Source organism: Paramacrobiotus metropolitanus, unplaced genomic scaffold (genome assembly GCF_019649055.1).
Source record: "Paramacrobiotus metropolitanus isolate TYO unplaced genomic scaffold, Prichtersi_v1.0 Parri_scaffold0000040, whole genome shotgun sequence".
Lineage (NCBI taxonomy): Eukaryota > Metazoa > Tardigrada > Eutardigrada > Parachela > Macrobiotidae > Paramacrobiotus > Paramacrobiotus metropolitanus.
This window is the reverse complement of record NW_026570260.1, coordinates 1062649-1078668: the sequence shown is the minus strand read 5'-3', so window position 1 is coordinate 1078668 and position 16020 is coordinate 1062649. Positions and strand designations below refer to the sequence as shown.

Genomic DNA, 16020 nt, shown 5'->3' with positions numbered 1-16020 from the left:
GGCGTGCCGTGTGCACCGTACTTAATTGTTGCTGTGTCATCGTACGGGCTTAAGCATTCTTAATAGTTTGCCATGTTATGGCACTTAGTTTTTCTTGCGCAAAAATTTTGTAGTATAGTAAATTCACTGCCGGCGGTCATTGCGTTCGCGCGCGTGCCACTAGGATCTGGACTAGATTAGGTTTTGTGACCTTTGTGTCAATCATGGAAGGCAGCAAGCCCACACGCGAAGAGATTCACTCAGTGGTAAGCCCTAAAACAAACTTTATTTTAACTTTTTGTGTCAGTCCTTGGGAAATCTGTTTGACCAGGGCCTTCCGTTCAGCAGCCACGGCTACGGCGGTGCCCTAGGCGTTGACATCAGCTCATCCGCACCGCAGGCCTCGGCGCCTGCCGCCCTCCATTTCCACCAGGTACTGGAGACTATCCACAGCGGCGATGAACGTGTGGCCCGACCGGCGGCGGAGATCCCCGTGAGTCCCTCAAAGGTCATCGACCCCCGGGCCCCGGATGAGGACTTCTGGAAGGATAAGCCTAAGAACCCGAATGAAGGGGTGCTAAGTCAAGTAATGAGTCGGGCGTCGGAAATATACGAGGATTATCGGGACCGGGCCGGGGAGGCCATCGGGGATCTGCGGGAACGGGCCAGTGGAGTGTGGCATACCGTCGCCGGGGCGGTGGCTGTAGCGTCCGGGAAAGAACTGACCGGACGGCCTAGTCAGGTCGCCACGCAGCAGGTCCAGGAACCAGGTACGTGGTTAAATTACATTAATAATTAACATTCCGTATTAGTTTGCCGAAAGGCGGGAGAAAACTGCAATAAATTCTTTATTATTATGTATTAGATAGTTACAGCTCTCAAAACATTTATGGGCAAAATTCTATCTTTTTAGCACAAATAAATACGACAGAACTGATCCCATTTGGATTGCCCATGATTTTTAACATCTTATGTGTGTTACTTAATGTCGTCCGCTTTGTGCACTGCAAAATCTCATGCACTTTATTCATCAAATAATTGATGGTGCCGAGTTATTTATGAGCCAGTCTAGACGTAGAAAACAATTCCTTAAACTTTCACATTGAAAATAACGTTGTGTACTGCCTTGATTGCGGGTAGAGCATAGACCTTAATCGTAATTATTATATTTGGTCACCGGACTACAGTCTGTACTTGTACTTACAGGCTGTATTATTTGAATTATTCGGTTAAAGATTGATTTTGCATGCAGCTTGCTGTCCTTTTAGTTTTAGCACTTGCTAAGTGACACCATAATGCTTGTATAATCAACAAAAATGTTTGAATTACACTTTTAAAATTTATATAAAACAGTTTTCAGGCCTAACCTTTGTAAAAAAGCAATAGTCTCAAGTTGTATGAGAGGCATGACCGCGGAAATTGCGCGTTAATTGCAGGTCTCATGCCGCATGGAGATGTGCGGACACCTGGTGCGGATGCCAAACATGGAACGGCTGGAGCGAACAGGGAAAAATCGAAACTGCTATCCGCTTGAGCATCACTTTTAATTGATCCACAATGGCTCTAATGTCTTAGACTAGTAGCATATTAGCGCTATGCAAAAGTCAACTGTTTTCAGCGAAGCTGATCGAAACGTTCCAACGGCGGTAATTAATCCACTTTCCCAAAAAAAATTTGATTGCTCACAGATCAACAGTGACGTCACCGGCCGTATTGGCCAAGATCCAGGGTATGTAAGCGGCCACGCGCGTGTACTGGCCGCCAGTGCCGGCACCGCAGTCGTCCCCAAAGGAGACGATGCCCGCCTGATAATACGTCTTCTTCACCGGGTCCAGGCAGATCAGCGGACCGCCACTGTCGCCCTGGCAGGTATCCTCCCATTTTTGGGCACCGGCACACAGGAACAAATCTAGGTTGGTGCGCTGTCCGCCGAAACCTCCCCGCGCTGGGAAGGAATTGAAGGCGCAGCTGCCGCTGTAGTCTTGATGGCGAATCTGCAGCTGAGTCCATTTCAGTGGCACCGGGTCACGATCATCTGCGCAATAAAACGCAATCGACACTGTAGTTCGCTAACCCTGCAGTGCCATATAATACGTAGTCCGAAAGGTCATTAGGTCATACCGCTTCGTATATTAAGGCTACAATCAGCTGTCAGAAATATATAAACTGAATATTTAAGTTTATGCCTAATCAGAGAACGACGAAAAGCAGAAAACAAAAAAGAAAGAAAAATGCAAAGCCACATACAGTGTACAGTTAAAAAAGCCACTGAATTATTATAAATGAACGAAAACCTCATGAGCCGTGAGTACAAAATGGCGAAAGGAGAAATACGTAGAAGCGACTGCGAAATCAAATTACGAACTATATAGTGCGTACATTGCAAAATTAATAGTAAAACCACAAAAACAGGAAATCTTACTGGAGCCGTCGCTGCTTTCCTCGCCATATCCGCTAACCACGCACCATTCAGCCACCTGCGGCGTCCTGGCCGTTAAACAGGCGCTGCAGGCGCAGGGCTTGTGATCGAGATCGATGGGTCGGTTAAGGATCAGGATGCCGATGTCGTTGTCGTTGAGATCGTAGTTGTAGTTGGGGTGGACGATAGACTGCTGGATGCCGAAGGGCTCCGCACAGCCCGTCGTGTCATGCCCGTACACTTCTCCCACGTCGCGGTTCATGCCGCCCACCACAACAATTACGTTTCGATCAGAGATGCGCCGCCTGCATTTAATGTAAACAGATATTCGCAAGAATGAAGAAACTCTGGTGAACATCCTAGTACAACCAAGTACACGTTTGGTTTATGCTTTGAAATTTGAATATATCTGCATAGTGCATACCGGTACTTTTGTGTTACGGTCAAACCGGGCAACTTAATTTCAAACTGTATAAAATACTTTAAATAAGTTAAAAATTTCGAAATGATATGATCATATTGAAAAACGCTCGAATAATTTATAATTATTTGTTTCATAATTACATACTGTCGATGATACTGACTGTAGGTGCGGTCTCTGTAATTGTAGCAGTGCGTTCAGCAGTTGCCTAATTATATATAAGTACTCGTATCGCCAAAATTACCGGCGGAATGTGTTTGTGACCGATGCATGTGGGTCCTGACAGTGGTATCATTAATGTATCATTTTGGAGCAATTCATCTGCACGCGATAATGTTCACAATAATACTTCATGAAGATCAAATGTAGATCAACATTTGATCTTTTGGGCACTCGGACGCACTCCCGACCGACTAGTTAAATACTGTAAGAAATAAAGGGGAGTTGAGTAATGAGTATTACCGTGTTTCGGAGTTGTAAAGGCAATGGGCGGCGATGAGGACGGTGCGGCTGCCGAGGATTGTGCCTCCGCAGATGGTCTCGTCGCGCACGTCGCCTATCTGGATCTTCACCTGCCAGCACAGCTGTCCCGGGATGGCATCGTAACCGCCCACGATACGCCGCACTCGCGCCTTCACCGCCTCCGTTTCCCGGCGGACACGGGTCAGCTGCTCGTACAGTCCGGACTGGCGCTTCCTACGCTTGCCTGTGCACGATCATTAAACACTCATATGAAGGCACCGTCCATCTTGAAGCGGCAGGAAATCTCCGGCGATGAGGAACAAAGCATAGAAATTTAAACTACTACTAACCTAGCAGTGTCATTATCTGCTGAAAGGCATTGAAGCTGTCCAGGGTGGTTGGTTGCCTGCAGTTTCACAAGCCAGTTTAAAATTTCACAATTTTACAGTACCACTCTACTGCTTTGAGATTACTGAGATAATTTTAGCGTCCATTTTACCGTCCGTATTTATCTTCCTATATATGTAGAAATAAAAAATAGTTTTATGATTACTATTGATAATGACAGGCAGCAATTGTTCAACTGCGAATAAAATTAAGGTGCAATTAATTAAGCAAGTGGACAGAAAGGGAACAGGAAACCTATAAGTATATTGTACGTAATATAAATACCGTAGTTAGTAATACAGTTCCTAATGTCAGTGCACAGCAGTGGCAGCACTAATATTAATAAGTACAAAAAAAATAAAGCAGACGTTACAAATATCCAGTGAAACTCTAAACTACTCTTTCAGTAGTAGCTCAAGTTTAAATCTCGATAAGGCTCGATGAAAAAAAAATCCAATAACGATCTTCGCGTGCGTCAACCGCAGACTGATGCATGCATGATCGATTCTTACCGGTTAAAAACATTCCAAGGATTGTTAATGGGGCTGGGCGATTGCGTGCTTGCACTTGACCGCTTCACGGGCGCCACGGGAACGGGCGGGACGAAATTGCCGCTGAGTTGTGCCATTAGCCCGAAGGGATCCGGTTGGCCGCTGGCCACCAAGCCGCAGCGTTCAGCGGCCGCCGGGCGCCCGGCGGAGCCCAGCACTGCTGCAGTCACAACCAGCATCAACATGCTAACACTAACGCGCCTGTCTTGATTTCCGCCGCATACAACTGCCACTCTTACCTTTTTCATGCTGAGCCTGTGTCAACGCCGGAAGAATAATTGTGAATAGGCCAGCGAAAGCTTGTGTTTCTTGGCAGGGTCCGGTGTTGTGCTGGTGGCAGGCCCACTAGGCGCTGAAGAATGGCTCGCTGCATTATGCTGCCTTGAGTTTTGCTGACGCAGGATGATCAGCAGCGGCTAAAAGGCGGCAAGTCATACACACTGATGGCCGTCATGTTAATGAGGTTTCTTTTCGTACAGCCGGAATGCGCTGAGACAGGGGAATTTCTGGTCGGACGATATGCGCTGGTACCTGTCGGCAATGAGAAGATCTGATTGTGCCCAGATATTCTATGGGGAAATTCAAAGCCCGGTTTTGATTTCCGGCAAATGCCAACAATGGCGCTTCTATCACAAGTTAACATTTAACACCATTCGTGTACCCTGCGTGTTACGTAGATAACCTTCATATAAAGCCTTAACATTTTAAATACACCTTCACCGGCTTTCGAGCTTTTCCATGCCATAGAAAAATCAAAATTTGTAGCGTGCTCGTACAAATTGTACTTACAGTGCGCACTGTTACAATTGACAGTAGGAAACCGGCGGTTCGGCTGCACTGATTTGCAATTGGCAACAATTAAAAAATCGGTGACCCCGCTGGTATGCGCTGTGCCCTTTTGCTTTTTAATGTGCATGTAATCATCAAAATATAGGACCATTACTTCATTAATTGCAATTTTGCATTAAGCCTGTTTCACGTATTCCAAGGTTAAGTGAGACGGTTAATATGAAATAGATCCCAGCTGGCGATGAAAAAAATAATTAAACAGATTTTCTTGTGACCCTTCAGTTGTTTCAGTTTCCGCCAAACTAAAGAAAACGTAAGTACCGGAACTTCTCGTATCGATGCTAAACAGAGACGTTCCGGTAGCAATAGCATTCGTGAATATCCAGGAAGCTAAGCATTTTATTGCCTGTTACTGGTATAATTTTCTTAGTTTATTTCTTATAATTTCTTATAACACTCTGAAACTGCAAAGTTATAAAGTTATTATTAAATGGTACGTAGTAAAATAATAGCAAAATATACTCTAGCGAATGATTTTAATCCTGTTATGTTATCCAGTAGAGCAGGTTTTTTTATTCGAGCACGAATTCAGTCATCGGAGTACGTAATGTATTTACAAACCCACCCCGGCCACCTGTATTTATGAAATTTTTAGTTTTATCTGGCAGTGTGACACAAAAACTGAATGGTACATCAACGAAGCAGTTGACGTTGACCAATCATCAGCCATCACAAAACAATCATTATATAACGTTTTCATGGAGAATTTGGGATGTCTGTTCCATCCTCTGACAGTCGAAACTCGAAACACTCGGGCCATATGGAACGGCCTCGCGGAAGTTGGCCGGAAGGTTACCGGAAACCTCGATCTACGGCATTTTTTTGACAGTTGCTTAGTGTGCAAGAAATGCAGCAGCTGTTCTAGGGCAGGAAATTGGGAATAGTAAAATTATGTAATACGATTATATGCATCATATTTAAGACCCAGATTTTGGTTGTTTGTTTTTTTCACTATTTAAATTTGTATCATTTTAATTAGTGCCACTGTCCAGGGCAGACATTTTTGTACCTCACCATCAGTACAATAATTACTACTATACTAGTACTTTGTACAGTGGTACCTGTACTTGTACTTTGTATGTGAATTGCTGATGGTGAATAAAACGGAAGAATCATACGAACTTCTACTCGTATTGAATTATGATTATCAATAATGTTGTCTGGACTCTGTTCGATTGCACAAGAGCGAGCGTTGGGTCCCGATGCCTCTTTTAATCTTTTGAGGGGTCGAAACTCCTGCTTGTGAAGATCCGCTCGCTCCACAATATACAGCACAAGTACGAAATTGTACAGCGCCATCGATCATTTCCCAGTGGCACGCAACATGGAAGTAGTTGAACTGAACAGCAAATTTATGAGAGGAACCGTTCCTGAACTTTTTGATCCCGTGTTCGTTTAGAATGTTTGCGTTTTTCCATCTGACGCTTGTTTCGAATATTAGCATCGATTGGGGTTCGAATAATTTTTTCTGCTTTACAGAAAGCCGTATAAGATTGGTTTTTTTGGTTATCTGAAATTCTGGACAAAAAACTAAATGTGGGAACATATATTTGGGTAACCCAACAGGCACTCATGGTGGTTGATTCGTTTCGTTCAATTCGTTGTAATCGTTCGTCGGATTTTTGGCTAACATAAAATGAAAAACATGAGGAGTTATTAATTTACGCTCGTATACGATCTGTGATATTTTCACCCCTTTCCCCTGCTTGTCTTTCATCCTCCATTTTACGGCCATGGATCTGTCCTGCCCGTTGGTGGATCCCTTTCCCGTGTGCCCCGTGGACAGCTGGACTGACTGGGGCAACGGGAGCGAGAGCATTTCTTCGTTGCTTGCTGCTGGACTGACGACAGCCTCCGGTGTGGATTCCAACGCGTCACAATCAGCATACGATCAGATGGCCCGCTCCCGCCTCTACAACATCTTCCGCCGAGCCACCGTACCCCACGGATTCGGGTCGGAGTACCAGTCTGAGTTAAGAAAGTTCTTCGGGGAACGCTGGACCGATTCCTGGCTCATCTGGGTGAGTTTCGTTACTGTACTCCTTTTGCTGGCTTCTGATACTTGAATGGATTCCCTGCTTGTTTGCAGTCTGTTTGTAAATTCTAAAATATACGAGAAAATTTATCTTAAAGTTACAGTAAATGTTTCGTACGTATGCACTAAGGCGACTAAGCAGTAAGAATTACGCAGTTTGCTTAAATGACTGCATGACTGATGACTACGTTCTTGCCTTTTGTTGTCCACATAGCACGGTGACATATGGCGTATTTAGCTGATTTTAGCATTATATTATTGCCCTTTTTAAAATTTTTATTGTGTTGGGATCGTACCCATGTTATTATGAATTTTTAAAAGTTTTTTACTTAAAACTTCAATATCTGTACGTGCAATATTTTGGAAGATTTAAAGTTAATTTGTAGTGAGTTTTTCTGGATATACGTATCTGTTCTGTACAAGTTAACAAGTACGATAATTCACGGATCTCGAAATGTTATGAAGAGATTCGCATCTGGATGTCTGATGCACTGACATGAAGAGTCATCGACCAGTTGTGTACTGTTTCAGTAATCGTTTTGCTGTTTCATAATATTTTGCTTGAAAATGTGAAAAGGGTTGTAACATATTTTTCAGGAGATAATCCGAGAAATGAAGGAACAATGTTGATTTTGAAAATATTGTACAGATACGTGATCATACGTAAGTAACTGTAACATTGAATGTTCTAAAAAATTTTAAGATTATTTTTATTATTACGACACAAGAGCGGACAAGTCACAAGTCCATCAGGGACATCAATCTGGTCGAACAAAAAACTAATTAATAGTAACTGTAATGACGTATTCGTCCAAAAAACAGAATGAATTAATTTCCCTGCAGTTGCGCACTACAAATTGCAATAGTAATGTTGTTAGTTATCGTAATTTTATTGCGGTACAGGTGCTATGTAATAATGTGGACTATCGTAGGCTTTGGCTATGCCTGGGACGTTCATCCTGGGCGTGATGGCGCAGGTGCTGGTGAAGGGCATTTTCGGCCGGCTGCGGATGCCCGAACGACAGCACACTCGCGAGCGCCTGTGGAACTTCGCGTTCTATAAGTTCATCTTCATCTTTGGCGTGGTCAACGTCGACTCGATTGAGGAGATGATCATCTGGGGATCGTGGTTCGCGCTTCTCGGCACCGTTCAGTTCTTCATCGTTATTTCGCGCGATCGGTGCGTACCGGTGTCCCGCAATTAGCTATTTTTATTACTAAATTCTTAAGTACTGCGTTAATTTGGCTTGATGAAACTTATTTTGTCATGGTTCTGTTTGATCACTGTAGATGGCACAGATGTGCATAGAAACAGAAGTCGTAATTATCGTGGTTGTGGCTAACGTGAGAATGTGCGTAGATGCGAATACATGACGTTCTCACCGGTGCCGGCGAAGCGAGCGCACCGGCGCATCGTCGTCCTGTTGGCCAGCATTATCGGCTTCGCGCTGTGCGTGCTGAGCTTCAGTTTGTACATTTTGTGGGCTGGTTTCGTCCACACGGGACTGTTCACGCTGGCCGAAGCTCTGCTAATCCTTATGCCCAGCTGGCACATTTTATTGCGCTACGGTTACCACCACCTGCGCCAGGGCAAGTCCACGCTGGCCTGGGAGAAACGCACGGCGCTCTATTATCATCTCAATATAGTCTTCGAACTCGGTTAGTACCATTTCTCTAAGTTCCTTGCTGTTATTCTTTGTTATGTTTTTGAATCCAGAACTCGTTAAAATTTTCAGATGTTGGTTTTTTGACTAGCTTTTCCGGTTTAATTTCTAATGAAACCTTTGTTAAATTTTCTGCAACTTTGTAGGTTAAAAATTTTTTGAACGCATTTGTTTACAGGTGTTTGACTTGTTTTGATGCTATCGTGTAATCTGAATGTTTTGATTGGTTTTGTGATAAATGGTTGTTACCTTTAGACTTTAGTATCCAGCGTGTACAAGTTTCTACCTTGACCGGAGGCGATAGTGACTAATGATAGGATTGCTTTAGCCGTTTACAAACAAAATTTCGTCTGTTGTCGTACATTTTCTGTTTGATCTAAAAATTTTGACACTGTTTTGTCTTTCAGGGACGTTGTTGGTGGATCTTGTGCACCATCTGCACATGATGCTGCAAGTGTGCAATCTCAGCGCTTCCAGTCTGGTCATCGTAGCGCAGATCCGGTTTCTCTGCATGGACTTTGTGAGTAAATTCCGCCGTCATCGCAATTACATGGCCATTCGCAAGCGGCTACAGGCCACGTAGGTTCTTCTCGTTTTATCATATTTGGTGTCAAAAGCCGAAGATCTTTCTGTGTGCAGTTATCCGTCAGCCACGGATGAGGAGATCAAGCAACATGACGGACCCTGCTCCATCTGCTGGGACACCATGGAGCAGGCACGCAAACTCCATTGTGGACACATTTTCCACGAGTGCGTTGCGCCCTTACCGAATTTTATATCAATTTTCTGTAAATTTATATACGGTATCTGTATGAGGAAGTGTATATATGTATTTATATTTATTAAAAATATTGATATCTTTAATACGAGACATAGTAAACGTCATTTTTCTGCATGCATTTTTTAGTTTTGAAATTTGAAATATTTTGGCTAGTATTATTAATTCCTGTAACCAAATCTGGATATGGAGTTTGGAAAAAAATTTGAGTAATGACCGCGTTCATATTTTTATTCATTTCGCGGTCTATTGCTTAATAAAAGGATTTGGATTGGCTCAATTTGGCTGCAGCTATCGGTATCGATAGACTCATATGGTTTCTGGGCTGCTTTTCTGACGGTAGCAGTTTATCAGTTTACATATCTCCTAAAGCTTTAATTTGGTTAATTTGAGAATAAACTTTCTGGCAGTTATAAGTCAACCAATGAAATTATTCTGTAGAATTCGTGTACAAGTTCATCCCTTGCTTTTTCGACAGGTCGTGTCTGTTGTCGTGGCTGGAACAGGACGTGTCCTGTCCCATCTGCCGCACCACCCTGACGAGCACTTTCCACAGTGGCCCGCGAGTGACCGCTCCGAGCGCCCACCTGCCTACGGGTGGCCGTTTTTTCTTTCCAGGCGCTCGTATCAACCGTTACCTGCCCAACATCTCCGTCACCGGTAATGCTCTGGCCGTCTTTGTCAACTTTGTCTTTTGGACTGGCTGTGTATCATTGTATAATATGTGCGCCCGCTGCGACTCCGTGGTGGGCTTGTTTCTGGGCTTGCCTTGCATGCTTGTCTCGTGGTTGGTGTTATGGCAATGTGATCGCTACCGCGGGTAACTGCATCCATTTTGTTGGTTTCTGGTTGTTTGTGTTTGTTTCATGTTTTTCCTCTTGGATTTCCTGTGGTTCAGCTTAGCGGCTCTGCTATGATTTTGCAATTTTCCACACGCATTTTCTATCATTCATTTTTATGCATAATTAATGTGAAGTGTTCTTTGTGTTGTGCTTTCGGTATTTTCTCTCGCTTCTTATAACAGCACCCCACAAACGAGACCGACCACATAATAATATTGTGATTTGTGATGTTTTTATGGTTACTTTAACTCTTGACAACTCAATTGCTGCGCGCTTGCGGCATGCTTACTGCCTGCACCGTTTGTGAAACATCCTCCAGGATCCGTTGTGCCGGTCAGCTTGCCGCAGTTTCTTGTTTTACGACAGCGATGGTCAGGAAAGAAATGTAATCTTATAATGCATCAGCATGAATGGTTATCATCTGCAGTGTCCCATCCCATGCACGACTACCTGGATCATCCCGGTGTGGATATAATGGCCGAGCAGGTGCAGCAGGTATTTCCCAACATCTCCCACCATCTTATCATTCGTGACCTCCTGGAGACAGGCTCCACGGAGCGCACAATCGACAACATCCTCAACGGGACGTTGTACGACAGCGGGCCGGTATGTTTACGAGTTGACTTTGTTCAGCGCCACAGTAGAGCTTGCACAGTACGTTGTCTAACGGTGTTTGGTAAATTTTATTTTGACCTGTGTAATTCTGTCGCTAAATCATGCATTAACAGATCAGACAAGAAAAATGAGTTCATCATGGAGCATTACATAGTTATGGTATAAGTATGAAGTAGGCAAGCCTGTAATTCTTTTAATGGTATGCCTGCGGTAAGATATTTTTTTTGGATTATCTTTAATTTATTGTTAACAAAATCACAGCAAAGCTGCGGTAAAATATATCACTCGACATCAGTTTTTGGAGTTGTTATGGGATGACTTTCATTTAGTATACTCGTATCTGTGTATGTGTAGGAAAGCATCCCTTGCGAGAATTAGTTGTTGACAACAACTATAACAACAAGTTGACGTTAATGTAAAATAACAATTATGAGTTCATTTGAATTATTACATGCCTCTATCCAATTTGTTACGGGCTTTTTTACACCCTTATGAATAGAAGCCTTAGGGATGGAGACAGAATGAACATAACTTAATGGTTAGCTGATAACCGAAAAATTAGGATTATTTGATTATATATTATTAGTGCTGTGCTGTTGCTAAAAGAATTACTAACGTTTATGCTGTCACTGCTGTGGATGCATTGCAGACGTTGCCGGGCGAACGTGATGCCTTCGGCTCATCGTCGTCCTCTTCGGATTCGGAGGACGAGGAAGCGTCTGTTTCCAGTGAGCCGCTGCATCCCCAGCTGGCTCTGACCGGTCTAAGTCTGACCGCCCCTGGTGGTGGCCTCCGTGCCATCCCCGATACACCCGAGGCCTGTCGGGCCCTGCAGATCCAACGCCGTGAGACGCTGGTGTATGAAGCGCGCAAGAAATTCTTGGCTAAGATGGCCATGGAGAAAGCACAAACGGCTAATACGTAACACACACCCTATGCTGCATTTTCTGTATGTATTAAATTTGAATTTCTTTATTTTTGCCTCATTTTAGTTGCAGTTACGGCTGGGTGTTATGTTCGTAATGTGGCAGGGATATTGGTTTTTGTGATACATGTGATTTTACTCGGTTTAGACTTTTAGTATGCTGTTTCGCGCAATTATTATTTTAAACAGTTTTATCTCTCATTTTATATTTTTTGCTACGGGCATCATTGGTAAGTACTGCTGAAATGGGTCCTCAACACGGGGAACGAATCAAAGAGCATGCACGAGTATAAAGCTTTGATAAAAGTAAAAACAAGATGATAAACATGACATGACGCAAGTAAAGTGCCGCTGATTGTGAGCGCTGTACAATAATAATATTACGCGATTGCCAATTGCTTTGCTACGATACAATTCGGATCGCCGGCAATTCGGCAAGCAAAAACGCGAAGAATGCTACAGATGGATCCGTTTGGCATCCGTTGCGCTCTGTTCGCTTGGGCAGTACGGACACTTTATCTTTGTGGATCTACGAAGAAAAAGAGCGTTCACATATTTGCTGGAAAATCGGTGCAGTGTATTGTCTGTAGAGTCGTAGACTACAATTCCAGTCAAATCTGAATAGATCTGGACTAAAGCAAACTACCCTACCCATACATTATTAGTACCAAACAACAATACTGCATTGCTAAATGCAGTACTTCACTTGAAAAATCCATAAAAGAGCGGTTTGAAAATTGCATAAATTCTTGTATAAAAAAATAAATAATTTCTAAAAGCAAAAATTACACTGCGACCGAAAAGGAAATACAAAAACGATGTATCAAATTATGCTAAAAAAATACGGCTAATACGACTGACTTGGTAGAGTTGCTGAGTCTCATGAGGGCGTCCTTGGAGATCACGTGGCCGCAGTTGAGACGCATGGGAGGATTTTTCTCCGAGGACTGCTGCCGCAGAATCGGACAGGTAAAACGAGAATGATAGAGATAATCCGGAACAACATCCACTTCGATCTGACGAAAAACAAAAAGTACCCAAAGGTTACGTAAACTGGATTACTTTATCCAGCCAAACCAAATCTGTGGGGGAAAACCCTGCAGCTGCTTACCGGTAGTTCCTGTCTGGAGTTATTCAAAATGTCGCCAACCTGGTGATTCAGCATGGCATGACGAATACCCAGCAGCATTGGGATGGCCCGGCATCCCATTTTCACGCTGCAAACATACTTATAGGTAAAAATGTTTGCTGTATCATCCTCACGCGGCAGTTGTTCGACAAACGGCGGCGGTATCAACTTGAACTTCTCAGCAAAAATAACATATAGTACTTCTTTTACGGGAGGTTGATCGGGTTTTCGAAATACAAACATTGATCAAAAGCGGTTTTACATACGTGGTTGTCAATTTGTCATGATAGGATAATTATGAAGTTTTAACGCGATATAACTGGACAGATTTAAAGTCGTAAAATTTGTCCGTGATAGCGTGCAACCAAAAATCGGATCGGATGTCACTATTAAACTATAACTATTAAATGATGACAAAGACCAGACGGCCGGCACTCACCAGACAGTTAAAGGACTCTCCATGGATAATCCCAGCAGGGCGCAGGCCTCCTTTGTAAAAGTTTCACTGACGTCCAGCCATAGATCCTGACTGATCAGATCGCGATAGGGCGATTTCTCTAGACCCTGATTGAGGAAGAGCAGCGAGCCCATCAGCCGTTGCACATCTACCAACCACACAAGCAATACCTTCACCAGGGCCCTGTACTGTCTGTACATCCAGCTAAACACGATTGCAAGCCAATATTAACCATCCCATAAGGGTTGATATCGTACATATCTCCCTTAACATTTCAATAAACTGTTTTTCATCTACTCGGGGATTTGCGTTTAACATCATGGCGCTCGTTGAAGCATTGTTTATGGTTGGCCGTTCATATACTTCTGTACGTAAAAGCGTGAAAAGAAAAATTCTTGCGCTATTATGCGTCATTTTATGCCAGTGACTTTGAGCTGCTTGCAAATTTAATAATCAATTATAGTTTATAGTACTTTATACTGTAATGTATTTTATTACACCGGCGCACACCTAATTCAGAATACACTATTGGGTTACCAAATGGAAGTAAAGCAGAGCTTATTAAAGCAAAGCTTATCATAAATCGTATACTTTTTTGTAAAAAATTAAATTTTATTACTGTTCGTAAGGATTCTTTTCGTGAATCTGTTCATAATTTCTTTTTTTAAATCTTGAGTAACTTACTCGCAGCGATAAAACAATGACGAATGCCATTTCTCGTGTATGCATGAAGTTGCCTACGTAAGTAAGTACCTAAGTATTGTACCTTTAATCTGGTCGTTACAGCGGAAGCGCTGGAAATGACGGGAGTACTCGAGGATGGCCCTTGGATCGTGAGGGAAGCGGCGGATCAGTTCGATGAACTGCAACCGGTGCAGTTTGTACTCGAGAACGCTGTGGCGCTGCTCCAGCTGTTCCCGGTGCTCCATCGTCCACTGCAGAGCCGGTGCTACGTTGTGCTCGCTCAGGCTAACCAGGATTGCGTTCAACTCCACGAAGGGGCGTGCCTTGGTCTCGTCCATCTGCATGTGCGCTTCCTGTCATCGCAGTGTGCAGTCAGTGCAGTTAAGGGTCAATTTATGTTTTTTTTACTAAAATTGTAAGATTCTTTTGCCGAAAAACGTGCTTAATGTGAGAAGGCTGCTTGCTCAATAAGTACCTATCCATTCACTTTTGAATGTTTCACTGTTCGCTATTCCGATTCGCACTCGTTTCATGATCGTTGTTTTTGCTATGGAAAATTTTCATTTTGGGGTTCATCTTTACCCTCTGCTTCGTTGTTTGCCGGATTTATTAAATACGAGCACCATGTCGCGTAAAAATTCATGAATCTTGCTATTATTAATTTTTAAAATAAAAATACTAACTGTACGAATATGTTTGTACAGTACAACTATTACAATATGTTCCACTCACTTCCAGAAGCTTATTGCCCACATCCAGCAGTCCTTGCCTGAAGAGATATTCCACAATGGCCTGACTGAGATGGTCCAACTTTTCTTTACCCAACAGCGCTTCCGGACAATTGATTGCGTTGAAATCTGCGGTGAAATTCTGCAATAACATCAGCACAGCGTCATTCAAATGGAATTCCAACTGCTATCGAAAGTCAAAGACGATTCTGGACCGGCAATGGACGTCCATCTTCGTCATACAACCACTTCCAATTCCAGTTGGAAGCACATGACTGGCCTGTTTTCAGATAGATTTGTCTGATTTTGCTTGGATTTTCTTTCTTCCCTACCTTGTCAATCACCTTTCCCAGTCGCGATACACCCGCATGCAGTTCCCGATGCGATGTCGACACTTTTCCCGCCACATCCTTGGCGTTTTTTGTCGCCTGACGGATGAAGGCGGTGTTTGGCGTCGCGCGCACGGGTTCATCTGTGTCTGCATTAGAGTATTGAAAAAAATTACGTACGTGTATTTCTGATAAATATTTCAAAATAAACACGAATTTAGCTTTTTTACCCATTGGACTCCGCGCTAAAAGTTCAGCCTTGGCGTTCTCCAGGATCTGGATACTTTCGTCCACATTGCGCTCGTTGATTTTCTTCTGCGTTTCGAATTTGCTAATGATCCTCGATAATTCCGACTCCACGGTAATGCATCCCTCCATAGCTGCCAAAACAAATGTGCAGCAGTCCAACCAATTTACGATGAAGATTCGACTACTGGTTTCAACAACGCAAAGGAAAAAGTCTGAGTTAATAATCGTTTAAACTAGGGTTTGAACCTTTAATACAAGAAGTCAATAACGTTATTGTATTAAAACTGAAAATTACAAAAAGCATAAACACAAATACTTAACACTGACAAATTGCAGTGAAGAATTTCATGTTTTTCACAGGAAAGTTGACTCACAGCTCGAGTGAGTCGAAACTGCGTTGCGCAATCGTGATTCGTGAAGCGACTTGTAGCTGAAGTTACGGCTGACAAAATTGTGGCCAAGCGGTTTCGGCTCCGCTGGCGGCCGTCGCTAACACAGAGTGCGGAGTCTGCGGACC

General features: G+C 43.2%; 4 protein-coding genes across 4 annotated transcripts; 2 read left to right on the top strand and 2 right to left on the bottom strand.

Moving 5' to 3' along the window:
- The first annotated feature begins 64 nt into the window (after window positions 1-64).
- Window positions 65-1858, top strand: LOC129590470 (uncharacterized). Its single transcript, XM_055485720.1, has 3 exons — window positions 65-245; window positions 311-749; window positions 1416-1858. The coding sequence occupies exons 1-3, from the start codon at window positions 204-206 to the stop codon at window positions 1511-1513; spliced, it is 579 nt and encodes a 192-aa protein (XP_055341695.1). The 5' UTR covers window positions 65-203; the 3' UTR covers window positions 1514-1858.
- On the bottom strand, window positions 1305-4443 carry LOC129590466 (cationic trypsin-3-like). The gene is made up of 5 exons (XM_055485708.1): window positions 4181-4443; window positions 3632-3687; window positions 3282-3525; window positions 2402-2703; window positions 1305-2014 (listed from the first exon to the last, which is right to left on the bottom strand). Exons 1-5 carry the CDS (start codon window positions 4402-4404, stop codon window positions 1662-1664), a joined length of 1179 nt encoding a protein of 392 aa, XP_055341683.1. The 5' UTR covers window positions 4405-4443; the 3' UTR covers window positions 1305-1661.
- A 1567-nt stretch (window positions 4444-6010) lies between these two features.
- On the top strand, window positions 6011-12285 carry LOC129590612 (E3 ubiquitin-protein ligase AMFR-like). Its single transcript, XM_055485935.1, has 8 exons — window positions 6011-7089; window positions 8036-8283; window positions 8464-8762; window positions 9175-9346; window positions 9407-9517; window positions 10024-10205; window positions 10815-10993; window positions 11652-12285. The coding sequence occupies exons 1-8, from the start codon at window positions 6802-6804 to the stop codon at window positions 11925-11927; spliced, it is 1755 nt and encodes a 584-aa protein (XP_055341910.1). The 5' UTR covers window positions 6011-6801; the 3' UTR covers window positions 11928-12285.
- Window positions 12054-15838, bottom strand: LOC129590613 (E3 ubiquitin-protein ligase RMND5A-like). Its single transcript, XM_055485937.1, has 8 exons — window positions 15485-15838; window positions 15258-15403; window positions 14930-15067; window positions 14280-14550; window positions 13496-13661; window positions 13039-13144; window positions 12789-12943; window positions 12054-12456 (listed from the first exon to the last, which is right to left on the bottom strand). The coding sequence occupies exons 1-8, from the start codon at window positions 15630-15632 to the stop codon at window positions 12384-12386; spliced, it is 1203 nt and encodes a 400-aa protein (XP_055341912.1). The 5' UTR covers window positions 15633-15838; the 3' UTR covers window positions 12054-12383.
- Between the last annotated feature and the right edge of the window lie 182 nt (window positions 15839-16020).